Source organism: Pseudophryne corroboree, chromosome 1 (assembly GCF_028390025.1).
Source record: "Pseudophryne corroboree isolate aPseCor3 chromosome 1, aPseCor3.hap2, whole genome shotgun sequence".
Lineage (NCBI taxonomy): Eukaryota > Metazoa > Chordata > Amphibia > Anura > Myobatrachidae > Pseudophryne > Pseudophryne corroboree.
The window spans coordinates 115,080,176-115,107,645 of record NC_086444.1 but is presented as its reverse complement, the minus strand read 5'-3'; the positions used below and the strand labels follow the sequence as shown (position 1 = coordinate 115,107,645).

The 27,470-nt window shown below is 45.9% G+C and overlaps 1 protein-coding gene across 1 annotated transcript in view; it reads right to left on the bottom strand.

Moving 5' to 3' along the window:
• The window catches only part of LOC135056645 (granzyme A-like), a 78,693-nt gene that overhangs the window by 13,276 nt on the left and 37,947 nt on the right, over nt 1-27,470 (bottom strand). The window contains exon 3 of the mRNA XM_063962085.1: nt 13,314-13,458. Within this exon, the coding sequence (XP_063818155.1) occupies nt 13,314-13,458 (145 nt within the window). The remainder of the gene's footprint in view (nt 1-13,313; nt 13,459-27,470) is intronic.

Below are 27,470 nucleotides of genomic sequence, written 5' to 3'. Positions count from 1 at the left end.
CATTCGGACAGGGCAGAACTGCGGACGCGTCCTCATTTTCTGCCTAAGGTGGTGTCAGCGTTTCACCTGAACCAGCCTATTGTGGTGCCTGCGGCTACTAGCGATTTGGAGGATTCCAAGTTACTGGACGTTGTCAGGGCATTGAAAATATATATTTCAAGGACGGCTGGAGTCAGAAAATCTGACTCGCTGTTTATACTGTATGCACCCAACAAGCTGGGTGCTCCTGCTTCTAAGCAGACGATTGCTCGTTGGATTTGTAGCACAATTCAACTTGCACATTCTGTGGCAGGCCTGCCACAGCCTAAATCTGTCAAGGCCCATTCCACAAGGAAGGTGGGCTCATCCTGGGCGGCTGCCCGAGGGGTCTCGGCATTACAACTCTGCCGAGCAGCTACGTGGTCGGGGGAGAACACGTTTGTAAAATTCTACAAATTTGATACCCTGGCTAAAGAGGACCTGGAGTTCTCTCATTCGGTGCTGCAGAGTCATCCGCACTCTCCCGCCCGTTTGGGAGCTTTGGTATAATCCCCATGGTCCTGACGGAGTCCCCAGCATCCACTAGGACGTTAGAGAAAATAAGATTTTACTTACCGATAAATCTATTTCTCGTAGTCCGTAGTGGATGCTGGGCGCCCATCCCAAGTGCGGATTGTCTGCAATACTTGTACATAGTTATTGTTACAAAGAAATCGGGTTGTTATTGTTGTGAGCCGTCTGTTCAGAGGCTCCTACGTTGTCATACTGTTAACTGGGTTCAGATCACAAGTTGTACGGTGTGATTGGTGTGGCTGGTATGAGTCTTACCCGGGATTCAAAATCCTTCCTTATTGTGTACGCTCGTCCGGGCACAGTATCCTAACTGAGGCTTGGAGGAGGGTCATAGGGGGAGGAGCCAGTGCACACCACCTGATCCTAAAGCTTTATTTTTGTGCCCTGTCTCCTGCGGAGCCGCTAATCCCCATGGTCCTGACGGAGTCCCCAGCATCCACTACGGACTACGAGAAATAGATTTATCGGTAAGTAAAATCTTATTTTTTTTTTTTTCAAATGTGTTTATTAAGTTTTCACAAAGTTTTTCATATAACAAAGTTTCGCAGTATTGTACATGATAGACTTATAAAAGATAGAGTCATGAACATAAATTCGTTATCTCTTGAAACAAAAACACAGTCAAGCCGGATAATATTTCGTCAGGGAGCTGATGAGGGAATCATCTAGGGGTAGATTTAGTCCCTTAAGGAATAAGACATTTTAGATGAATCGCTATAATTGGTGAGTTTGAAGCTTGACATCTAAGCCTGGGTACTGTTCTACAACACAGTTGGGTAGTCTCATAATATATTCATAAACCTCAGAAACATACAGAGTGTAAATATAAACAATTTTAACAAAGGGGGGTGTAAGGGGGAAGGGGAGAGAGAAAAAAGGGGGGGGGAGGGGATTAACTAGGGGTGCTGCCTATATTCCTGAGAAGTGTAGCGTATAAGAACCATTCCTATAGGTGAGTATAGCCTATCCCATAAGAGACAGAATACCTCTCTTCTTGATTGATTACTGAACTGAGCATGGCTAGGGGTATCAGTAAATCCCAGCTCACCGTGGGAAAAAAGCGGAAAACAGTAACTGGAATGAGTTGTTTCCCTAGCATTACCTCACCATATCCTGGGGTTTTCTCTTTGGGTAGATTCTATATATAAGCCCCATTTCTTGTGAAATCCTACTGACCCATTACAATAATCAGACAGTACGTCATACTTGTCAAATGCCATATATTTCTCAAGTAAGTTAATCACTTCCCTCAATGAAGGAGACCTATGTTTAATCCAAGAGTTTAGGATGATTTTTTTAGCTACAGTGACTATCATAGTCAAAATAGGAATAAGTTGTCGTCTCCGAGTACCGAGATCCCAGACGTCAAAGTTGGCAAATAAAAGTGGGAGGGGATGTAATGTCAATTGCATGGTGAAAATGGCATTGAGATGGTGTAGTACCTTATACCAGAATTTCTTCACATGACCACATGTCCAGAAGTTGTGTATGAACGTCGCTGATGAAATCCTGCACTTTGGGCAGCTACCACTTTCTTCCGGCACATAATGGCTGCGTTGCCCCTGAGAAATGTATGCCCTGTGTGTGGTTTTCACATGAACCTCCTGGAGCACCGAGGATCGTACTGTCTTTAGCACTGAGTGATAATGTTTAAGTATAGTGTCATCTTGTATGTCTGTGGGAAAATCTGTTGTCCATGGCCTCACAATTTGTTTCCATGTGGGATCCTTATTAAATTTTAATAAAGTTTCATAAGTGATCCTTGGTTTATATTTATTTAACGTACATTTAAGGAAAATGTGCTCCAATGGGTCTAAAGGTGAATGTTGTTTAGGTGGGGTAGGGAGGGTGAGAGCATAGTGTGTTAGTTGGGCATAAGCATAGTAATCCGCAGGTGTGATACCGTAAGTAGCCTGTAGTCGCACGAATGGGATAATGTGACCCCCTGGGTCAAACACCTGGGATATAGCTTTCAGGCCTTTTTGTCGAAAACGTTGAAAGGCAGCGTTTTTGATGCCCGGGCTAAATATAGGGTTGCCCCCCATCGGTAGCCACTGGGAATAACTGGGGTCCCTACCAAGCGAGGTGTGTATAGTATGCCAGGCTGAGTGAGTATCTCTGAGAAAAACTTGGTTGTAAACCCGTTTGTCTATGGCCGATTTGGGAACATGTAATAAGGCCCCTGGGGATAATGGAGTGAACAAGGCGCATTCCACTTCATAGTTTGTGTATTGACTGCGTTCTAGTAGCCAATCCATGGCATATCGGAAGTGTATGGCTTGAGTGTACAATGATAGGTCAGGGAAACCTAACCCGCCATCCTTTTTGGAGAGACACATTTTTTTGAGAGCTATCTTCGGTTTTTTAGATTGCCAGATAAACTTCGTACAGGCATTATTGAGGGACTTAATGTCTGCCTTAGTTATTTTGATAGGTAGAAGTTGCATAATATAGGTTAGTTTTGGGAGAAGGATGGATTTTATAACTTCCACTCTACCTAATAGGGATAGAGGTAAATCATGCCACTGTTTAAGATACTTTTCTAGTGACGATAGGATCGGGTGGAAATTCAGCTTATAAAGGTCCGCAAGGCTATGGGGGATCTGGATACCTAAATATTTAATATGGGAGACGGCTAGTTTGATCGATGATACATCGTCCGTTTGAGGTAAACTAGGTGGCGGGCCCCTTAGAACTAATAATTCAGATTTGTTTATATTTATTTTGTAACCCGAAAAGGAGCTAAATTTGGATATGATCGAGATGGCCATAGGGATTGAATGCTCTGGATGTGATAGAAAGAGCAGCATATCGTCCGCAAAAAGCGATAGTCTAAGATCAGCCGAGCCTATCGATATGCCTTGGTAGAGGGGGGATTGTCTTAGGGCGACTGCTAGGGGTTCTAATGCAATCGCAAATAGTAAGGGGGATAAGGGACATCCCTGTCTAGTGCCCCTCAAAATGGGGAAAGGGCCGGATAGAGTGCCATTACATAGTATGTTTGATGCTGAGTCTGTATATAAGGTTTGGAGGAAGTGTGTAAATTGTATTGGGAAGCCAAATTTGGAGAGGGAACGGAATAGGTGATCCCAGTGTACCATGTCAAAAGCTTTCTCTGCATCAAGAGACAGGATTGCCCTCCCTGAGTTTGACATGGCACCCTGGGAATCACTCACCGCAGCCAAAACCTTCCTGATATTGGTAACTGGATTCCTACCTTGGATAAAGCCCGTCTGGTCGGTGTGTATTAGGGTCGGTAAAAGGGGTTTCAATCTATCTGCTAAGATCTTGGTCATGATTTTATATTCTAAATTGAGGAGTGAGATAGGACGGTAGGAACCTGGATCGGAGAGGTCCCTTCCTGGTTTCGGCAGTAGTCTTAAGAGTGCTCTGTTAAAATAGATGGGAAGTGCATTAGTGAAGAGAATTGTGTTATAAACTTTAGTCAAAATTGGTACAATGTGATCTGCCAGTAATTTGTAGTAATCCGCCGTGAGTCCATCTGGGCCTGGCGCTTTTCCCCTTTTAAGATGTGCTATACCGTCCCTCACTTCTTGCTGTGATATCTCAGAAATCAGGGTTAGGCTTTTATCTGTAGTTAACTGTGGCAGTGCTAGGTTTTCCCAAAACTCAGTTTCCTGGACTGTGTCAGAGTACGGGGCCGAGTATAGTTTTTGATAATAGTCAAGTAATACTTGCGCTATCTGTGCATTATCCGTGGTAAGCCCACCACTAGTTGTTTTTAGCGGATGGATTATGGAGGGGGGGCGGATACCCTGGAGCATGTTTGATAGGAGCTTGCCCGACTTATTTCCAAATTTGTGGAATTTAGCATCTCTGGAAAAGGAGTAGGACATCTCCATCTTAATGAATACCTGTTCATGAATTAATTTGGCCTTTTGATAAGCGGATCTATTTTGTGGGGTGGGTTTGGCTGCAAATGAGAGGAACGTCCTTGAGACCAGATCGTGTGCTTCTAAATATTGTTTAGTTAGTTGCTTTTTAATTGTAGAAGAGTGTGAGATAATCTCACCCCTTATAGTGGCTTTGGAAGCCTGCCAGAAGATGATGGGGTGTGTTTGTTTAGTGTCTGCGTTATGTGTGTCATAAGTAGCCCATGCATCTAGAACCGCCTGCTTCAGCTTGGAGGAGGTTGCCAATGTAGATGGGCATCTCCAGTTAATATAACTGCCCCTATCCCGTGAGAGTTGGATTTGAATCCAGATCAATGCGTGATCTGATAAATGTATTGGCTCCATATCAGCTATGAGCGTGGTTGATAAGAGTTTGGTGGAAACTAATATATAGTCAATACGTGACATTGTATGCTTGGCAGCAGATAGGCATGTAAAATTTCTGTCCGTGGGGTGTAATATACGCCACAGATCTAGTAGTAGCAGTTGTCGTGCTAATTCTGGGACCCCCAGAGTGGGCAGTTTTTTTTCTGCCAGTGCGCGGTTGTTGTCTATCTAGGTGTATGTTTGAGATCAGGTTAAAGTCACCTCCTAGCAAAACAAACATATGTAGACGTGGAGTAAGAATGGTTATGATGTGTTCAAAAAACTTTCTTTCATAAATATTAGGAGCGTATACATTCATGCAATAAAATAGCTGATGTTCAATCTTTAAAGTGCAAGAGACATATCTGCCAAGGGGGTCCGAAATTACATCAGACACCTCCACAGAAAAGTGTCGTCTCGCCAGTATAGCCACCCCTCTTGCTTTGGAATTATAGGAGGCCGAGGCGAGCACCACCCATCCCAGCATATTCAGTTTCAGGGTTTCAGGTGGGGTTAGGTGGGTTTCCTGTACATATACTAAATTTACGGAGATAGATTAAAATGCGCTTCCGTTTTTGGGGCGAGTTTATGCCACCTACATTCCAGCAGCCTAATTTAAGTGTCTGTGTCATCTAGAAAAAGGAGTGACGTGACACAACCCCACATGCAGTATCCTAAGAACATTTTCAGGCAGCGTAAGAGGTGTGGGAGGGGGAGGTGGTGGTGGGGGGAGGCTAACTGGGGACAAAGAAACCAACTAACAAACCTACATATAAGCATTCCTATTGAGGAATTCTCCTCAACAAACTGTTAGAAGATAAGATCCGTGCTCCTATACCAGAAGCACTATATCATGTGCACTCCTAGGCCGGGGCGCCTCACGTGAACATCATATGGAGCCTGCCAGCCTAATGCACTGGGCTCCTAAGTAGAGCCCTAGGTCATAGAGAGGGGTGGTGGGGTGGGGTGGGGGGGGGGGGGGGAGATAAGCGAAGTGCACATCAGGCAATATAATTTAGCACGATAAGTACTAATAATTGCACAGATAACATAAATCTAATGGTAGATCAGTGATCTGTGGAAAGAAGACAACTCATAATCATACATTTCATTCACATTCAGACATGTGTGATCTTGAGCGAGCATTCTCAGCATATTCCTGGAGATAAGCCTTTGCGTCAGCTGGGCTTAGGAAGTCCAAGAAGGATGACCCATCATAGATACGCAGGCGTGCTGGGTAAAGAAGTGCAAATTTACATCCGTCTTGCACTAGTTGCGAGCAGATAGGAGCGAAATCCTTTCTCGCCTTGGATAACTCCGCAGAGTAGTCCTGGAAAATGAGAATCTTGTTTCCATTCCATGTCAGATCTCTGCATCTGCGTGATGCTGTCCAGAGCAATTCTTTGTGTAGGTAATTAGGGCTTTTAAAAATAACAGCGCGTGGACGCGCTCCCTCTTGTTGGCGTTGCGGCCCCAGTCTGTGTGCTCTTTCTATTATTAAATCCTGGCATCTGTCAGCTACTTTGAGCAAGGATGGCAAGGTGATTCGGATAAAATCAAAGAGCGCTTGACCTTTGACCTCCTCAGGTAGACCTACAATCCTTAGATTTTGCCTGCGTGAACGATTCTCCAAATCCTGTACCTTATTGTGCAGCTGATGTATTTCATTTGCCTGTGCAGAGACTCGCTGTTTTAAAGAGCTGACGTCTGCAAAATTCTCCCCCAATCTATGTTCGGTATCTAGAACTCTCTGTGAGAGTGATGCCAGTTGCAGATTAATTTGAACAGTCTGTGCTTTCAGAAGGGGATCAATAGCCAGTCTAACTGCCTGCACCATATCCCCATAAGTAACAGGGCGGTCCATATGTGGGATCACCCTGTCTGTTGTATCTGATAATGTAGGGGAGCGGGGGGGAGACTCACCCTCTGAGAAGTGCTGTGCTTCGATCCCGGGAGAGCAGACACGCTGAGGCAGGATGGCAGGAGAGGAGCACGCTGTGACTGTGCTGGCATCCGGCGCCATCTTGGTATCCCGGCGCTTCTCCTTGTCCTTAGCTCCGCGGTTCTTGGAGGACGGCATGGCGGTAAGATACTTGTCCATGTACCGGACTCTTCCTCTGATAATCAGTGGTGGCTGGCAGTGTTATGGAGGCGGCTAGCGCCGTGAAATCGGTAGTGAGGGGGCCCGGACAGCGGAGCTGAAGTGATCAGCAGCCGTTCATGCCGCTGCCGGAACCGGAACTCGCTTGTTTCATCTTTATCGATTTTAGATTTTGTTGCCCCTAACCCAGCGGCGTCCTGAGAAACTGAGCAGCCTTCTGTAATAACTGTGGATTAAAGTGTGATTACAATTGATACTATTGGGAAAAATTGTTGAAAGAAGGAGAAGTTGCGCATTGACTTACTACTGTTTACTATATATAATATATATATATTTTCTTTGATGGTAAATCAGCTGCGCCTTCAGTGTTTAAAACCATGACTGATCAACAGTGACAATCAAAATATGCGTACCAGATGAAAGAAGATTATTGGCATGTAGTGGTATCTTTGCCAAGACTTCCTTAGTATTCCTACACCTCCCACGGTCATTCAGACGTTGTGTGGCAATTCACATACGTAGAAGATGGACACAATATATCAATAAAGTGCACTTCATATTATAGAGTGACTCCGTGCTTGCATGCACAAAAAGTGCTAATGTGCTTAGTGTGTAGTTGTGAGTGCCAGCTAATGATAATGCACTTAAAACAGAGAACCTTAAAACAAAACAAAAAAACTCCCAGTAGGGAAGAAAACTCCTGAAAGTGTAATAATGTATTTACACATTTAATACATTCAACAAAATGCAAAACATTAAAATGGACACGTACAATTTTTTTAAAAAGTATAAGCTTATCTGCCTATCACGTGGTACGGTGGGGAACCAGAGGTTAATACCCAATGCGTTTCGTGCCTTTAAATGTTATGGGACTTCCTCAGGGGTCAGTATATATATATATATATATATATATATATATATATACACATACACACACACACACACACACACACACACAGTTACACGCACCTTCCCTACATCAAATATGGGGGGAAGGGGGGGGGGGGGGCTCCAGTCCCTTACTTTCACAGGGGTGCTTGGACCCCTAGATACACCCCTGCCTAATAGTGCATGTTTTACAGCTTTCCTAGTTGGTGCACATGTGTATTCATTACTGGCTGACACATTCTAAAAGAGCCACACAGATGGAGCTAATTATTTAAATGGGTTGGATATGGAATCCCGGCGGTCAGAATACCGATCCCGGATGCCAGAATGGCGGCAACGGGGCGAGCACTAGAAACCCCCTTGTGGTCTCACTGCTCTTGCCACACTGTGGGCTCGGTGTCGTCACCTCACATGGCAGCATTTCAGAAGTTGACATTGTGAGCATGTCGACATTCCCAGAATGGCTGTTGAACCATGGCAATGTTTGAGTGCTGACATTGTGTTTTCCATATTATTAATGTCCACATTTTAACTGTCAACAGTGTTACTGGATACCTTTTTTCCGCTCTACCTCATAATCACTTTACCTCCTCCCAAGGTTCTCCTGTCACTCTTATTGGCTAAGATAATCTTCTTGCTATCCATCAGTTTAGGAAATGTCTTGATGACAAGAGTTAAATGGGACAACATTAGGGTCTAATTCCTGTTTGTACGCAATGGCCGACGTACAAACAACTGAATGATTACTGGCAGACAGCACATGTGCTGCGCATGCGCCAAGGTAACCTTGTGATGCTGCTCGCAGTGACTATATCATCACAGAGTAATTGACAGGAAGGGACATTTGGGGGTAACAATGAGAAGTGGCGGCAAAAATGCAGCCACATCTTGGCTGTTTTTGGGGCATGTATCTTCCTTCAGCTGTGATCCTGCATATAAAGAAACATGGCCCCAGCGTCGCTACTGCTGCTGTCAGTCTCACGAGGGAAGTCAATGTTCCTCCTTATTGCGTTGGTGCTGCATATGTGTACGCAGCACCTGAGGACTGTGCGATGGCTCCGGTGGCCATCTATATTCTATTCTGGGCGGCTGCTTTACTTGCTAAGATTAGCAGTTCCATAGCCTGAAAAATCACAGCTCCGTAGACGTGTGTGCACAAACATGAATTAGGCCCTTAGGCCATAGTAAGATCCAGAATGCACTGAAACTATTAAAGACAACAGGAAAAGGGACAGCAGCCCCAACCCTCTGAGTCTGTGGATAGTCTGCACTGAGGGATAACTTTACACTGTGTCTAACATATACATTCTGTTGTGCTAGATACAATTTAAATCAAAATCAGGACTTGGAAGGAGATCTCTATATATGAGGTAGGTGATTGGTGAAAACAGAATGGCAGAAGCAAAACAACAGGCAATGGAGTTCGCATAGCAATAACGCACATAACTAATATCTTGGTCAGGACATGGCCGTCTTTTTGTATGGGCTCAATGGGCAGTTGCCCAGGGGCCCCAGGAGTATAAGAGTCCTAGGCTGATAGCCAGAGCTGGATTAAGGCTCCGGGAGGCCTGGGGTACTTAAGACAGTGGGACACTAAAATCTAAAATTAAAATCATAACATCTTCAATTACTACAAAGAAAATTACAATTTGGTGGTAAATTTGAAAGAATCTTTCAGAGAGAGAGAGCACACACATGTATACGTGTATATATTATATATATTTACATATGTACAGTGGTCGAAGTGGAAATTTTGAAGTCGGGGTATGGAAAAGTGAAGGTTGCAATTATGCAAGCACCTCCGGGAAAATGGGCGTGTCCTTCAGTGTAGTTTACCACACCATATACCCCTTATACACATTATGCACCACAATAGTAGGACCCCTTATACTATCTAGTACTGGTGCCCCTTTCACATTATAGCACACAGTGGGGGTCATTCCGAGTTGTTCGCTCATTGCCGTTTTTTCGCAACTCAGCGATTAGGTGGAAAATGTGCATGCACATGGTACACAGCGCGCATGCGCTAAGTAATTTAACACAAAACTTTGGAGATTTACACAAGCTCGAGCAATGTTTTTTCATTGTTCGAGTGATCGTAGTGTGATTGACAGGAAGTGGGTGTTTCTGGGCGGAAACTGGCCGTTTTCAGGGAGTGTGCTAAAAAACGCAGGCGTGCCAGGTAAAAACGCAGGAGTGGCTGGAGAAACGGGGGAGTGGCTGGCCGAACGCAGGGCGTGTTTGTGACATCAAACCAGGAACTAAACTGACTGAGGTGATCGCAATCTAGGAGTAGGTCTGGAGCTACTCAGAAACTGCAAAGAATTATTTAGTAGCAGATCTGCTAATCTTTCGTTCGCTATTCTGCTAAGCTAAGGTACACTCCCAGAAGGCGGTGGCCTAGCATTTGCAATGCTGCTAAAAGCAGCTAGCGAGCGAACAACTCGGATTGAGGGCCAGTAAAAGCCGAAATTCACATTATACCACACAGTATGAGCCAAAATTCATATTATAGCAAACAGAATGAGCCAAAATTCACATTATAGCACACAGAATGAGCCAAAATTCACATTATAGCACATGATATGAGCCGAAATTCACATTATAGCACACAGAATGAGCCAAAATTTACATTATAGTACACAGAATGAGCCGAAATTCACATTATAGCACACAGAATGAGCCGAAATTCACATTATAGCACATGAAATGAGCCGAAATTCACATTATAGCACACGGTATGAGGCAAAATTTACAATATAGCACACAGAATGAGACACAATTCACAATATAGCACACGGTATGAGTCGAAATTCACATTATCGCACATGGTAATGAGCCAAAATTCACATTATAGCACATGGTATGAGCCGAAATTCACATTATAGCACACAGAAAGAGCCGAAATTCACATTATGCCACATGGAATGAGGCATAATGTGTATATACACCTTGACAAAGGGGCTTGCACGCCCCAAAACGTTGGAGTTCTATATGTCTGTGTGACAATATATTTTTACATTCAACAAATACCACCTGTGTGCCGCTGTTTTTTTCTTCTATACCTTTGCTGTTGCGGAGGACACACACACACACACACACACACACACACACACACACACACACACACACACACACACACACACACAATAACCCAGGACCTAATGCAGCTCTCACTATTGCTCTGATGCTGGTAGATCACCATCTAATGTATAGGGGTGCTGGCTGGGTGCAGGCTGGCTCCACACGCCATCCTCCCTGTTCCCTGCAGCCTGTACGCCCAGCCAATGGCTGAGCCACAGGCTGCTGCTCCACAGATAATTGGACAGCTGAGCCGTCGCACAGCTGTCCTTCCTGAACACACTCCCTGCGTGCGGCGCCCCCGCCAGCATTTGAATGCATTAGGGAGCCGCCGGGGCAGTGGGGACCGCCATAGCTCAGGTGCCCCGCATGTGGAGCTGCCGCGCTGGCTCCCGGGAGCCAGGAGTGCAGCACCGCAGATTGGACTAGAGATCCGATCTGTGGAGGCAGCGGGGGACCCTTTTAAGAAGGGGGACCCGGGGTACTTACCCCCGGGGCCCCCCTCTTAATCTGGCTCTGCTGATAGCTGAGGGTGCCCTATTTCCAGAGGTACCAGATTTTTGAAAATCGGCCCCGGCGAACTGGAGATAATCCACTTCAAAGCAGTGGTCCCCACCTGGTAATTGCTCTTCCAAGCCAGATATCTCGGGTTCTGTCTGACTTAAGGCCCATACACACTGGGCGATTTTGAGCTGAGAGCAGGTCACTTTTGGTGTTTTGAGCAGCTTTCAGCTCAAAGCCGCCCAGTGTGTATGCCCAAACGATGAACGGTGAGCGCTGAGGCACGCTCCCGCTTCATCGCTGGCGGCCGCCGTTCATCTACTGGTATTACCAGTAGATGAACGGCAGGGTGAATGGCCGCTCACCCCTGCTGACATCGCTGGGCCACGTGGAAAAGCGCTCAGTGTGTATGGACCTTTAGAGTTTTTTTGAGGGCATACTCTCACAGCTTTGACTCTCCCCTATAAAAAAAAAACTAAAATTTTAAGCGCTGGCAAGCTGTGTATGTATATAAAATTATTTTTATTATTTTGTTATCTAATCCAATTTAAAACATCCTATCAGCAGGATAGTATTAAAACAAAAATTTGCACAATTCCCTAAATAAAAATCTCTCTATGTCTTTTCTGGTTCACAGAGGCTGATTTATTTAGGTGTTATTTCTGTGTATACACATATAACTTTAATGTATCTATTCAGTCCCTGTGAGTCAGAAAAGTTTTCAATTATTTCAACTCTGCAACATAGTTATTTCTCACAATGCAAACATGTACAATTATAAAAACAATCCAGGCTTATCTGTGTGGATCCGATATTATTATGTCCACAATGCAAGGCTAATTTCACTTCTGCTCTATCAGTGGACACTGGCAGCTTGTCTCTATGCCCAGAACCAGAGATATCAGCCTTCCAGCAGCTGGTCCCTGCTCCAGCTCCACACGCCTGCTATGCAGTTTTTATATTTTTATTGGTGGATTGCTCTGGCTCCTGAACTCTGATCCCCAAGTCCCCAGTTTTTTTAATCTAATTGAACGCTAAGAAATCTATTTCCAGGAACTGAAGATATCTGCAATCAAGCAAGCTGCCCTTTCACCAGAAAATGATGAATATTAAGCCCACTCACTATCCACCCCTCCCCTGTGTATTAAAACCCCCTACCACCCTGGAAGTCATGTACTCGGGATCCTTCATTCATCCCAATGCCCCTTCTACAGTTTAGTGTTCTTGCAAATTACTGCTCAAGGTCCTATACAGGGCCGATTCTAGCCCTTGTGGCGCCCCGGGCAAAAAGTAGAGGCGTGGCTTCGTACGGGGGCATGGCCAGTTACGCCCCCATTTGTGCCCCCTGTAGCGCCGCTGAAAGAAAAAATAAAATAAATAAAATAATACTTAAATCCCCGCTCCTGATTCCCGATTGCTGCAGACCTCCGCCGGCGCCGCTCCTCTCCTCGGATCTATGGGAGAGACGTCATGACGTCTCTCCCATAGCACAGCATAGACAGACACTAGAGGTCAATTAAGACCCCTAGCGTCTGTGTCAGTCCCACAATGCTGTGCAGTGCGCGATGATGTCATCGCGCACTGCCCGGCAGTGTAAAGAGACGCCACCGGAGCCATCACAAACTCATTCGCAGTTGCTTACGCATTCCCAGCCTATATACAAAAAACCCCCAACACATCAGAGCTAAAGGTTGGTGTATGGCTATGCAGACTGGACACGGCTGTAGCAGCACAGGTGCCATGTTTCTAGCACGTTTCTTTCAGAGACATGAATAATTTTGTGATAGGCAAACTCAGTGATGCGGACCCTAGGCAGCTGCCTCATGGTAGAGGTGGTCTTATCAAACCCAATTCAGGCACAAAGTCTAATCACACAGCCATTTCTTATGTTCTTATGTACATATTCTTACTTTGAGGAGCCGAAGGTCGTTATTGTAATTTGAACTGTTGTAATGTGGGTGTTTGATGGATCTGACCACGTCAAACATTTGTTTGTCCATTTCCTTTTTTACCCTTGAATGAGCTCCAAGAGTAACAGTTACTGTGCTTTGAAACCTGGAAGACAGAGAAGATAATTTACTAAAGTGCAACACATACAGGTGTGGCTGTTTGTCTGTCTCCGCCCACTTGGGGACATAGGCAGATGCCAACACGTGGGTGCCACTCCGGACTTTCCCCCTCCGCGCATTATGGTCTACTCCCCACCCCCCCCCCCCATCCAGGCCACATACCGCTTACCTGGCGGCCCAGGTGAGCAGTCCTATGTCCTAGTACTAGGGGTGGAGGAGGGTTCTGTTACCTTGTGGAGGGGGGGGGGGGGGAGTCCTGACGGCACCCCCGTGTCGGCGTCTGCACATGCCTGTGCAATGGAACATGCTCACATTCACATTTTGAGAACTATCTTGGAAAAGCTCTCGGCAGGGGTGTGCGGCCAGTGGAGGGTGAACCCGACGCTTCACCACTTGCACATAGAATGACACGATGAGTCTGAAGAGCAGCAGATGAGTTATTAGAATGCGCTGGGTGCTCAGTTTCACTCTCCCAGACCCTCTTCTGTAACGTCATGATAGGATGGCAGGGCTGGCCCAGGCAAGGTGAAGAAAGTGCGCTGCTACGGCCCTGGCTGCCTGTGCTCGCATTTGTGCATTTGCAGCTCTGGCTAGAAATACACATGGTAATGGTGGTGCACATGTTAATGAATTAAAGTCCAACAAACTACTACATTAGCACTATCCCATCATTAATTGTTTCCACTATTCTCCTAAATAAACTAATACCATGAACTGCCAGACATTTAGCACAGCAGATTCCGCCAATCCATAATGATTTGATATGATTTTTGCTGGCATTCTGGGAATGTAAAACCATGTAAATATTGGATGGACAGGCGCACACATAAAGAGGGCACAGTCATGTCATGTTGCAGGCATGGGAACACCATGAGGGGGCCTGTATAGCATATATTCATTGACACCCACGCAGCATCACCAAGCCCCATTGCCAAATTTGTGCAAAGATGCATTGGCAGCTTGAAGGTGCAGGTCAATATCTGTGCACTCAGAAGAGCAGAACAGGGCGCCTGGAAGAGTGAGCTGACATAGCCTGCCACACTCATATTCTAGCCTTGCTGTAGGAGCCAGGGCCGCATTAAGGGGCAAATGGACCTGGAACTAACAAGGATCAAGGACCTATTGTGAGAAACAAAGGAGCTGTGACTGGTGCTGTGTGGGTGTGGCCAGTGCTGAGGCTGTGTGACTGGTGCTGTGTGGGTGTGGCCAGTGCTGAGGGTGTGTGGCTAGTGCTGTGTGGGTATGGGCAGTGCTGAGGCTGTGTGGCTAGTGCTGTGTGGGTGGGGCCAGTGCTGAGGGTGTGTGGCTAGTGCTGTGTGGGTGTGGCCAGTGCTGAGGGTGTGTGGCTAGGGCTGTGTGGGTGTGGCCCGTGCTGTCTGGGTGTGGCTAGTGCAGTATACTGTAGGTGTGACCAGGGCAGTGTGGGTGTGATCAGTGCTGAGTGGGCATGTACACCCCCTACACGATCAGCCCCAAAATGGCATCATTGTTAGAGAAAAATAGAAATACAATTTATGATTTATCGCCGACAGTGTGGATAGCTGGGTGGCTGGTCATTATCATACTATCATGATACTGGGCCTATTTTTATTTGTAGGCCTGGAGCAGTAGTCCCATCCGTCCCATTGTTAATTTGGCACTGGTGGTTTCATTCCCTGCTGACACTCCACCCCAATATTACAAAACAGTATGGCATCTTATGAGAAAAATGAATATGCCTGTATCTACAATTTGTAGCTTCTCTTCATTCGATTCTCTGACTGTTTTCTGTTCTTTTGCCGGGAAAAAAGGGCTTTTTGTCCCACTTTAAAATAAGTTCAATATACTGCAGATTAGCACACGATTAACTGAAAGGGCATGCTGGGGCTTGTGGTTCAGCAAACACCAGCATACCCTGATAGTCAATGGCAGCCAGTCTATTCTGGGAAATGTAGTTCCATGAAGTCTGTTAATAGCTTAGGGGCTGATTCAGACCCTGATGCTGATGTGCAAAAACCGCTATGAAATTATTTCTGCACATCTGCGCATGTGTGTGCACCGGTACACACATGTGCAAGGTCCTAAGCTGCGTTCTCTTCAGAACACCATTTAGGACCGGGAAGGGGGTGGGAATGGGGCATTGACGCCACGTTTTGAGGGTGTCAATGCTCTGTTTTAGGCGTGCGGTACCAACAACGCAGGCGGGTCCGGACCTTTTGCGGGGCGGGGGTCCGTGCGATGCTTTCAGCCGTGCGATGCTCTCGCTTGTCTGCGTGGGGTGGGGGTGGGGGTGGATCCAGCATGCGGGGCGGACTTGCCCTGTGCTGTGCGCTCCCCGCATATCAAAGAAATTGATCGTAGATGTGCGTTTTCTTGCACATCTACGATCAAGTCTGAATTAGGCCCTTAGGCAAGAACACCTGGGCACTCATTGCTGCTGGATTCTCTACTGCTTAAAGCCAGGGCCGTCTTTTCATATGAGTTCAATGAGCAGTTGCCCAAGGGCCCTTATGAGTGTAAGGGCCCTAGGCTGATAGCAGAGGGCAGTGTCGAACTGAGGCATGTAGGGCCCACCGGGGGATTGGAGTGGTAGGGGCCCATGTTTAAGAGTGTGGCCAGTCTGCAGAGGGGGTGGGGTCTGCCACCTCATTGGTTTGACTAACCATTAGAGAGTGCAATGTCTGGGCCCCTTCATAAATATATACAGTAATTCAGATGATGCATGCATGATAATGTATCAGATTAATAACAGCAATGCACTGTAGAAAACAAACCATAGTCCAGTATAAGGTAAACATATGTATAATGTATAATTCAAGTGCACAATAGCAGGAGGTGGGCCCCCAGGCAGTGGGGCCCACCAGTGGTTTCCCCTGTACCCCTGTGGGCCAGTCCAAGCCTGGCTGAGGATCTCCTTTATCCAGGAGTACCAGATTTTTGAAAATCGACCCTTGGGTACTGGAGACGACTTCAAAGCAGTGGTCCCCATCCGAGCCTGTTAATTACTCTTCCCAGCCAGATATCTCAGGTTCTGTCTGACTCATAGGCCCTACACACTGGCCGATAATCGTCAAAGATATGAATGATCTCATTCATTAATGAACGAGATACCGTTCATATCTTTGAGTGTGGAGGCACCAGTGATGAACGATGCGCGGCCCCGCACTCATCCGTCGGCTGTGCATACAGGCCAATATGGACGATCTCACAGAGGCGTAAGTTCATACCAGGTGCCCGGAGGCGATAAAGACAGAGGTGCCCCCCCCTCCCCCCCCCCCCACACACACACAGCATCGGTGACCCCCCCACACACACACAAACAGCATATGTCGCCACCATATGCTACTATATATCCCTCAATCTAATAAATAAAAAAAAAACGTAGAGCCTGCAGAATCGGGCCAAGGAAATCAAGTTGCACTGAACCACACTATAATGTATGTATATATATATATATATATATATATATATATATACGGTATATACATACAGAGGGAAAACCACAGCACTCACCACACCAGAAGCGGGGCACAGCTATGCACTTACCACCCACAGGGTGGGGTGCATGTAACACTGCACTCTCCACCACAGAAGCGGGGTACACAGCTGTACTTACCACTCACAGGGCGGGGTGCATGTAGCCCATGACCACATCGCTCTAATAAATACAAACAGAGAACCCAGCACTCACCAAAGTAAACTCACTTATCCTCAACAATTCAATAAATAAATGATGGGGGTTTAGTTGGTGGATTGGCCAATGCACGGAAGCCCGCATACCGATTTTCAAGGTACCCCCACCTTCATGCAGGTCCTACACTATCACAGAGTCTTAAAACCTGACTACCACACTGCTGCATCATCTGCCTGCTAGATGTAATGTGTACCTGCCACAGACTTTATGGCTTTTAAAGGCACACTAGTCACCTATTGCACTGGCTCAAAGATGATTGCTAAAAAACAGCTGAGACAGGTTCAGGATAATAAAGTCCACACAGGGGTGCATGAGAAAGCTAGTGGCCACAGTTAAAAAGAGCTAACCATAGATTAACCCCTTCATATACATACAGAGGGAAAACCACAGCACTCACCACACCAGAAGCGGGGCACAGCTATGCACTTACCACCCACAGGGTGGGGTGCATGTAACACTGCACTCTCCACCACAGAAGCGGGGTACACAGCTGTACTTACCACTCACAGGGCGGGGTGCATGTAGCCCATGACCACATCGCTCTAATAAATACAAACAGAGAACCCAGCACTCACCAAAGTAAACTCACTTATCCTCAACAATTCAATAAATAAATGATGGGGGTTTAGTTGGTGGATTGGCCAATGCACGGAAGCCCGCATACCGATTTTCAAGGTACCCCACCTTCATGCAGGTCCTACACTATCACAGAGTCTTAAAACCTGACTACCACATGCACCCCACCCTGTGGGTGGTAAGTGCATAGCTGTGCCCCGCTTCTGGTGTGGTGAGTGCTGTGGTTTTCCCTCTGTATGTATATGAAGGGGTTAATCTATGGTTAGCTCTTATTAACTGTGGCCACTAGCTTTCTCATGCACCCCTGTGTGGACTTTATTATCCTGAACCTGTCTCAGCTGTTTTTTAGCAATCATCTTTGAGCCAGTGCAATAGGTGACTAGTGTGCCTTTAAAAGCCATAAAGTCTGTGGCAGGTACACATTACATCTAGCAGGCAGATGATGCAGCAGTGTGGTAGTCAGGTTTTAAGACTCTGTGATAGTGTAGGACCTGCATGAAGGTGGGGTACCTTGAAAATCGGTATGCGGGCTTCCGTGCATTGGCCAATCCACCAACTAAACCCCCATCATTTATTTATTGAATTGTTGAGGATAAGTGAGTTTACTTTGGTGAGTGCTGGGTTCTCTGTTTGTATTTATTAGAGCGATGTGGTCATGGGCTACATGCACCCCGCCCTGTGAGTGGTAAGTACAGCTGTGTACCCCGCTTCTGTGGTGGAGAGTGCAGTGTTACATGCACCCCACCCTGTGGGTGGTAAGTGCATAGCTGTGCCCCGCTTCTGGTGTGGTGAGTGCTGTGGTTTTCCCTCTGTATGTATATGAAGGGGTTAATCTATGGTTAGCTCTTATTAACTGTGGCCACTAGCTTTCTCATGCACCCCTGTGTGGACTTTATTATCCTGAACCTGTCTCAGCTGTTTTTTTAGCAATCATCTTTGAGCCAGTGCAATAGGTGACTAGTGTGCCTTTAAAAGCCATAAAGTCTGTGGCAGGTACACATTACATCTAGCAGGCAGATGATGCAGCAGTGTGGTAGTCAGGTTTTAAGACTCTGTGATAGTGTAGGACCTGCATGAAGGTGGGGTACCTTGAAAATCGGTATGCGGGCTTCCGTGCATTGGCCAATCCACCAACTAAACCCCCATCATTTATTTATTGAATTGTTGAGGATAAGTGAGTTTACTTTGGTGAGTGCTGGGTTCTCTGTTTGTATATATACGGTATATATATATGCAAACATATACTGTGTGTATATATATATATATATGGGGGAGCTTAGGTGCGGCACTCCTGGCAGCTTGCAGAACCAACATCAATATCGCATAGTTGAGTACATTGTTTCTATGCCTTTATTGTGGCATATATATATATATATATATATATATATATATACAGTACCAGTATACATACACACATATAGTACCAGTATACATACACACATATATTATATAAATATATATATCTATATATATATATATATATCAAAATATATATACATATATATATATATATATATATTTATTATACACGTGCCAGGCAGTACTTTTGTGTATAGCATACTTTTTAGCTAGGCTGGCGCTGGCTTCAGTTTTAGGGCTCCATACTCGGAGATCTGTACTCCACACCGTTGGATCGTCTCTTCTCTCAGCACCCAGCACACGCGCTGATAGAAGAAGCCGGCAATTGTTGAGGACCGCGGCACAGTGGTTGAACGCACGGGCTCCCGGGACCTTGCTGTCGACTGGAACACAACTGCAGCAGCGGCAGGTACGCTACCACTCGCTGCGGATATGCCCTGCTCCTCTGTGCCCCCTGGTGGCTATCGCCCGGCGGCAAAAGGCTCCATTGCCTCTGGGAGTTACGGCACTGCGATCTCGTCCATATTTGCCTGCACTTCTATGGAGCCGGGTGAAGAAACTTCACTCCCCTCGTCACTGCCCCCCCGCCGCCGGGTCGCCCGTCGGCCGTATCCACCGTCGGGCAGCTCGGCGGTGGATCTTTAAATGTGTAGGGCCCTTTAGAGTTTTTCTGAGGGTATACTCAAAAACTGAGACTCTCCCCTTCAGTGGACACTGGCAGCTTGTCTCTACTGTGCCCAGAACCAGACATATCTGCCTTCCAGCAGCTGGTCCCTACTCCATCTCCACACGCCTGGTATGCACAGTAGTTTTAGATTTTCGTTGGTGGATTGCTCTGGCTCCTGACCTCTGATCTCCAGTACCTCCTGAAAGGTGAGGCTCTCTAGTTTTTTCTCACATTAAAAGCTAAGAAATCTATTTCCAGGAACTGGACATATCTGCAGTGAAGCAAACTTCCCTCCCACCAGAAAATGATGAATATTAAGCCCACTCCACTATCCACCTTCTGCATATTAAACATCTCCTACCACCCTGGAAGTCATGTCCTGGAGCCCCTTCATTCAGCCCAATACCCACTTCTGCAGTTTAGTGATCTCCCTCCCGCTACTTCTCCTACCGGGTTCAGTATGATTTACCAACGGACACAATAACGACAGTCATAATCCCCACAGCCATTGACCGACAGACAAAATACAGGCACGGTCAAAATATGCCGACATGTTCAAAATGCCGACATGTTCAAAATGCTGACATAATTAGAATACCGACATTTTAAACTATCAGCATGAGTATTTCTGGGATTTTTTTTGGTGTCAATGTGGACATAGGTCGACAATGTAATGCGTCCACTGGCATGGCTCGCTGCACTCGCTTTCTTCAGGCACGTTGACTTGCTGCGCTTGGCACACTATTAGATTCCCCCCTCCAGGTCGACTGGGGTGGTAAAGTATGAACAAGTCTGTTTTGGGGCAAAAAAATTCCTTAAAAATGCATGTTGGCATTTCAAATGTCGGCATTCTGGCTATGTCGGCATTTTGATCATGCCGGTATAATGAATGTCGGTATTTTGACCACGCCAGTATTTTGATTGTCGGTCAATGGCTGTCGGGATTATGACCGTTGGTATTGTGTCCGTTGGTAAATCAACTGCTACCCCTCCTACCATCTGTCCAGCAAAGGAGTAATTTTCAGAAATTATGGCTCCAGGTCCTACAGGCTGAGTGGAAGATATAGCACCCCACTACCCCTACCGCTGGAGGATGGGAAGGGGCCCCAGTGCATTGCTTGCCCAGGGGCCTACACTGCTGTTAGGACGGCCCTGCTCAAAACTGCACATGAAACTTGTTGTTTGGTTATTTACATCTGTTCGGCTTGCCAAGCCCACGTTTTCCACATGAAGTCAGGTAATCTGCCACTTACATTGAAATGATTATGACAAGTGGAACTTTAGGTTTGTTACTGTAGCATGTGCACAAAGTTCCACTACTAAGGCTGAAACTAATTGTCTGCTAAGATATGAATCATGGAATCTAACCACAGCTAGTAAGCCAAGTGTTAATTTGCAGTAACCCTAGTCATAATGGGCCCCAGCATTAATCCATAATGATTCCGTTATGTCACTGAAGCTCACCTATAGAACTTTGGATGCAGTCATATTAGCTTGTCAAGATTTAAATAATTGATAATCACGTACTCTAATATGCTGCTTTCACATCACAAAACCTGCTTTTGAAACGGTTCTTTAAACGGGTCTGAGCAGTTAAACCCCCTTCACATCGCATGTTGTAACCAGTATATTCAGGGCCGGTTCAACGCCCCGGGCAGGAAAGGGGCGTGGCCTAATACAGGGGGCGTGGTGAGCCATGCCCCCTGTACATTGAAAGCGCCGCTTGAATGCTGAGCGGTGCGCGATGACGTCATCGCGCACCGCACAGCAAAAGGTCCTCTCCGCGAAGAGAAACTAGACGCTATGCGTCTAGTTCCCTTCGTGGAGAGGACCTTTGCTGTGCGGTGCGCGATGACGTCATCGCGCACCGCTCAGCAGTTACTCTCCACGAAGGGAAACTAGACGCATAGCGTCTAGTTCCCTTCACAGGAGGCGCCGAGGACTGGGACGGCAGCGGGCAGCGGAGGCGGACGGGGGACACAGCGGGCAGCAGTGGCGGATCTTGCCACGGTGCGGCGCCCTCCGGATGGCGCCAGCGCCCTCCGGAAGGCGGCGCCCCGGGCAAAAGTCCTGCTTGCCCGTGGCAAGAACCGCCACTGAGTATATTACCACTTCATTACCGTTTTGGTACCTTTCACACTGAACCCGTTTCACCCATACAAAACAGTGGTTGTCATTTTAAATGTTTATTTCCTGCTTCTGCCTGGTGACATCACACATGGAGACAGCCTATCACCTTCTGGGGCTTGCAAATACCGTTTCAGACCCTTTCACACTGCACAATTAAACGGGTCTGAAACGAATAGGACCCTGCTTTTTTACCGTTTCAAAATACCGGTATTTTGTAAACGGTAAATTGAAGGTGACCCTTTCACATCGCAGCTCAAACCGTTTAGGAAGCCAGTAAAAACGGCAAATTACCGGGTACAAGCTGCGGTGTGAAAGGGGTATAACCTACTGTAGCCCACAAAACAGGAAGATAGTATATATACTGTACACACTACCACAAAATACATGTAATAAATTACTAAAGCAGGCAATTTAAACAGAGCCCTGCCACCCTGGACAATGACTCTACACCAGCCACATACAGGAGTACACTACTAGACTAATGTGCCACAAAACTTCCCAGAACTAACACTGACAGTAAACACTGATATGCGCAATAAATCAAGACATGTGCTACACCATTAAAGCCCACCAATTCTAATCACGCTGCTGCACAAACGGGGGATTTGTATCCAAGACTCGGGGGATCTGTTATATTCAACCAATATCCACTAATACACCAGCAAGTACTCAGAAGTCACCATGTATTGTATTCAGAGCGACTAGAAACAAAACTCAGAATCTACTAGTCAGATTGTAAATAGATAATGTATTACTTTTCCTGCTGTGTTTTTCTCATTAATTACCTACACCTTCCTCGGCAGTGTGGCACAATGAAGGTAATATGGTCCCAGTGGCCAGTAAGACGTCTGACAACAATATGAAATAACACCCCTACCAAATATTTACTTATGTTTTATTACGATATATTATTACAAAAGTCAACAGATATGCACTATAGTCTAGGTCACAAAGAACGAATGAGCACAATAATACAGCCATACTTTATACCACTGCAATCCCTAACACAGGAACCCAGCATAATAAGTACTACATTAATGCTGAACTAAAACTGTGCCCCACCAGTCTGAGAGATCCTGGAGGAGAAATCCAGGGAGCCAATGTAAGTGTGGGCGGAACCCATCACGCCCACATACCAGTACTACACATGCTTGCCTACTCTCCCGGATTGGTAAACTCCAGAATGTTGTTGATCCCCCCCACCGCCGCTTCCCCTCCCCCTATCCCCCCCCCCCCCACACACACACATACACACACTCCCAGAAGAATAGGCCTCTCTGCCGGATTCTGCTTCTTTTAAATTTGGGGTGGGTGGGGCCTTTCTGACATATTTCAGGTCATTGTGCAGTAGGGTAGGTGGGGCCATGGTGGCCACATCCACCACTGCTCTCTTTCACTACTTATATGCTGGGCCTTACTGGGAGATGTTATCCACCTTTAACAGATCTTGTGTAAAGTAAGCAGCGCTGCAAGTACGGCGGTACAGGGTGGTACAGTGTACCGGTAAGAAATTCCTAGCCGGTATGCTGCACCTCTGGGCCGTCCACCATACTGCATCCCGCTGGCTTTGTTCTGTGTGAGGGGAGGAGAACGCAGCGCAGCGCCTCTCCTGCGCTTCAATACTCTTTGATGCCTGGTCTCAGTCTCCATCGGCGGCGGCGGGGTCAATCTGAATAAGGCACCGGTTTGCTAGCCAATCAGAGCTCGCGGACCGGCAGCCGTGGCTCCTGATTGGCTGCTGGTCCGAAAGCTCTGATTGGCTAACGAACCAGCGCCTCATTTCAGATTGACCCTGCCGCTGGAAAATGAGACCGGGCATCAAAGAGAATTGAGGGGCAGGAGAAGCGCTGCGCTCTCCTCGCCTCACATAGAAGAAACAGAGCCAGCGGTAAGGGGTGGGGGATGGGGGTGGGGGCAATGAGCGCACAGTGGGGCAATGTATATCTGGCACTGTGGGGGCATTGTATATCTGGCACAGGGTGGCAATGTATATCTGGCACTGTGGGGGCAATTGTAGGTTTAAAACGAGCGCTAAATTATGCGTGTAGAAAGTGAGTGTGGCACCTGTAAAAAAGAATAATGATTAATACTTAAAAACTTTTGTTTACAGCTCTTTTGAGAAATGGTTAGGTTGGTGGTATCCAGATATAGATGTAAAAGTCTGGAATCTAACTGTCCCTATCTTACCCACGGGGATTCCTCAGCTGTTGGTATCGCTGTGAGGGCTGTCCGTGGCCGGCTTTGTGAGTCCAGCGGGAGAAGGATGTTGTAGAAAAGCCGGATATAGCGACGTCAGTTCGGGTCCGCTAAAGCGGCGTAGATGTTCTTGTCTGTGATACCACTTGTCCACCAACGCGTTTCGTGCTGTTCAGAGCACTTTTTCAAGGTGGTTGTTTGGTTTAAAAGTCGTTTATTTATAGTAAAACTTTATTGTTCCCATCTGGAAAAAACGGAACTTCCGGGACTTCCGGACCGGAAGTGACATAAAAAATTGCGGGAAGCACATGGTAAAAAAGAATAAAAGTGCTTTTTTTTTTCCTTAAAATTTGAAGATTTAAGGGTTGGATATGTTTAAAACAGGTGCCACTTAGTGTAAGGAGTGTGTGTTCATAAAAAAACGTTGAGGTCGATGTCAATATTGTGGCCAGATGGTTGTAAGGTTTTTAATTCAAAAATCCATTTGCTTTATTGTTTTCTTAGATCAATGGTTATGTCTCCTCCTCTCCAGTTTGTTCTTATCTTTTGAATTGGTAAGAACGTGAGTCCAGTCGGGTCTTTATGATGTTTCTCTAAAAAATGGTTTGATAAGCTGTGTGTTTTAAGTCCCTTTTTTACATTGTAGATATGTTCGGCAAATCTTATCTTTGCTTTCCTTTTAGTTTGGCCGACATATTGGTACCCACAAGGGCAGGTGGCTAAATATATAACCCCTTCTGTGTCACACGTAAGGGAGTCATAGATGGTATTGTCTTTTCCTGTCGCAAATGATTTGAAGGCTGTAGTGGGTCTGGTGGATTTCTCCTTATCATTTTTGCAGGCTTTGCAGTTTAAACACTTAAAATAACCTTTGCCCGTTTTAGAACTGCTTTGTGTTTTATTCTTCAGATGGCTTGAGACTAGGAATTGTTTAATAGTTTTAGCTTTGCGGTAAATGACTTTTGGTTTTTCTGGCAACATGGGTCGTAGTGTTTCATCTAGATGCAGGATATGCCAGTGTTTGTTCAGCATTTCTTCTATCACTTTTGAATTGCTGTTAAATTGAGTGATGAAATGGAGACATAGAGAAACATTCTTATCTTTGTTTTTATCTTTTCTATCAATCTGTTAAATTTTTGCAATGTCCGCTTCCAATTTTTCTTTCTTATACCCTTTCTCCAGAAACTTGTTCAGCATGTCTTCACTTTGTGCCTTAAAAATGATCGGATCTGTGCAATTTCTTTTTATTCTTTGGAACTGGCCGCGTGGTATGTTTGCGTTCCAGGTCTGATGGTGGTTACTGGTTGTTGCTAACATATTATTTCCATTAACGGGTTTAATATGTGTCTTTGATTGTAGAGTGTTGTTTTGAATATAGATTTCCAAATCCAGGAAGACAATCTGCTCTTTACTTGTTATTGTTGTAAACTCCAGGTTCAAGGTATTATTGTTTATGTAGGATTTAAATTCTTCAAGGGTTTCCTCTGTACCCCTCCATATGAAGAAGATATCGTCGATATAACGATACCAACACTTGATGTGTGATAGGTATTCGTTATTCGACCAGATGTTATCATCTTCCCATTTGTCGAGGAAGAGGTTGGCATAACTGGGTGCCAATGATGTGCCCATGGCAGTTCCACACTTTTGCAAGTAGAATTTATCGTTATCCCAGAAGTAGTTGTGTGTTAGCACAAATTCGATATTTGCCATTATGAAATTGACCTGTTGGTTAGGGAGGTTTGTCATTGTAGAAAGAAAATGTCTATTATGAGCACATCCTAGATCGTGTGCTATACATGTATATAAAGACTTGACGTCAGTGGTGCAAAGAAAGAAGTTCTGTTCCCATTGAATAGCTTCTAATTTTTGGAGTATACTTGTAGTATCTTGAAGATGGCTCTTCTGTTGAGTAACTATTGTTTGGAGAAAAGAGTCTGTGTATTTTGACAGATTAGATGTGACTGATTTGATACCTGATACTATTGGTCGTCCAGGTGGATTTATGAGGCTCTTGTGAGTTTTCAGTAAGAAATAAAAGGTAGGTATCTATGGATGTTTTTCCAGGATGAAGTCAAATTCTTTTTTGTTCAGAATTCCCGTGGTGAGACCTTCTTCGAGATGTTGTTCATGCTCCTGTAGAAATTGTTTGGTAGGATCACGTTCTAGGACTTCGTATGTTGTGACATCAGAGAGCAATCTTTCTACTTCTTTTTCATATGCTTCTCGTTCCATAATAAGTAATAATAATAATAATGTATATCTGGCACAGTGGGGCATTTGTGTATCTGGCACAGTGGGGGCATTTGTGTATCTGGCACAGTGGGGGCATTTGTGTATCTGGCACAGTGGGACAACACAGTGGAGGAACTAGCGAGCAGTGGGCCCATGGGCGACAAAATGGCTTGGCCCCCTCCCCCATCCCATCCAAGTCCACCCCCTCACCCCTGGAGAGGATCTGGTGAGGGGGACCTGCTCAGGGAAGTGGATACCTAGCAACAGTGCCGTAACTAGACATTTTAGCACTGTGTGCAAGAAACGGCATCGGAGCACCACCCCTGCATGCAAAACAGGGGCAGTGCGCGCCGTAGGCGCACGCAAAAATACATAGTGGCGTGGCTTCGTTGGGAATGGGTGTGGCCACAAAATAATACCAATTCATAAAACGGTGCACAGTAGTCTCCATTATTCAAATTACGCCGCACAGTAGCACCACTACACCAGGTAGAGACCCTTTTACACCTTACGGCGGACAGATTCCTCTTTTTACACATTACAGCAGACAGCGTCCCCTTTTTACACATTACGGCAGACAGACTCCCTCTTTTTTACACATAACGGCAGACAGCGTGCCCTTTTTACACATAGCAGCAGACAGCTTGCCCTTTTTACACATAACGGCAGACAGCGTGCACTTTTTACACATAACGGCAGACAGCATGCCCTTGTTACACATAGCGGCAGACAGCGTACACTTTATACAAATAACGGCAGACAGCGTGCCCTTGTTAAACATAGCGGCAGACAGCATACCCTTTTTACACATAACGGCAGACAGCGTGCCCTTATTACACAGCGCGGCAGACAGCGTACACTTTTTTCACATAACGGCAGACAGCGTGCCCTTGTTAAACATAGCGGCAGACAGCGTACACTTTTTACACATAACGGCAGACAGTGAGCCCTTTTTACACATTATGGCAAACAGCGTGCCCTTGTTACACATTACGGCAGACAGCGTGCCCTTGTTACACATTACGGCAGACAGCGTGCCCTTGTTACACATAATGACAGACAGCGTCCCCTTTTTACACATTACGGCAGACAGCGTGCCCTTGTTACACATTACGGCAGACAGCGTCCCCTTTTTACACATTACGGCAGACAGACTCCCTCT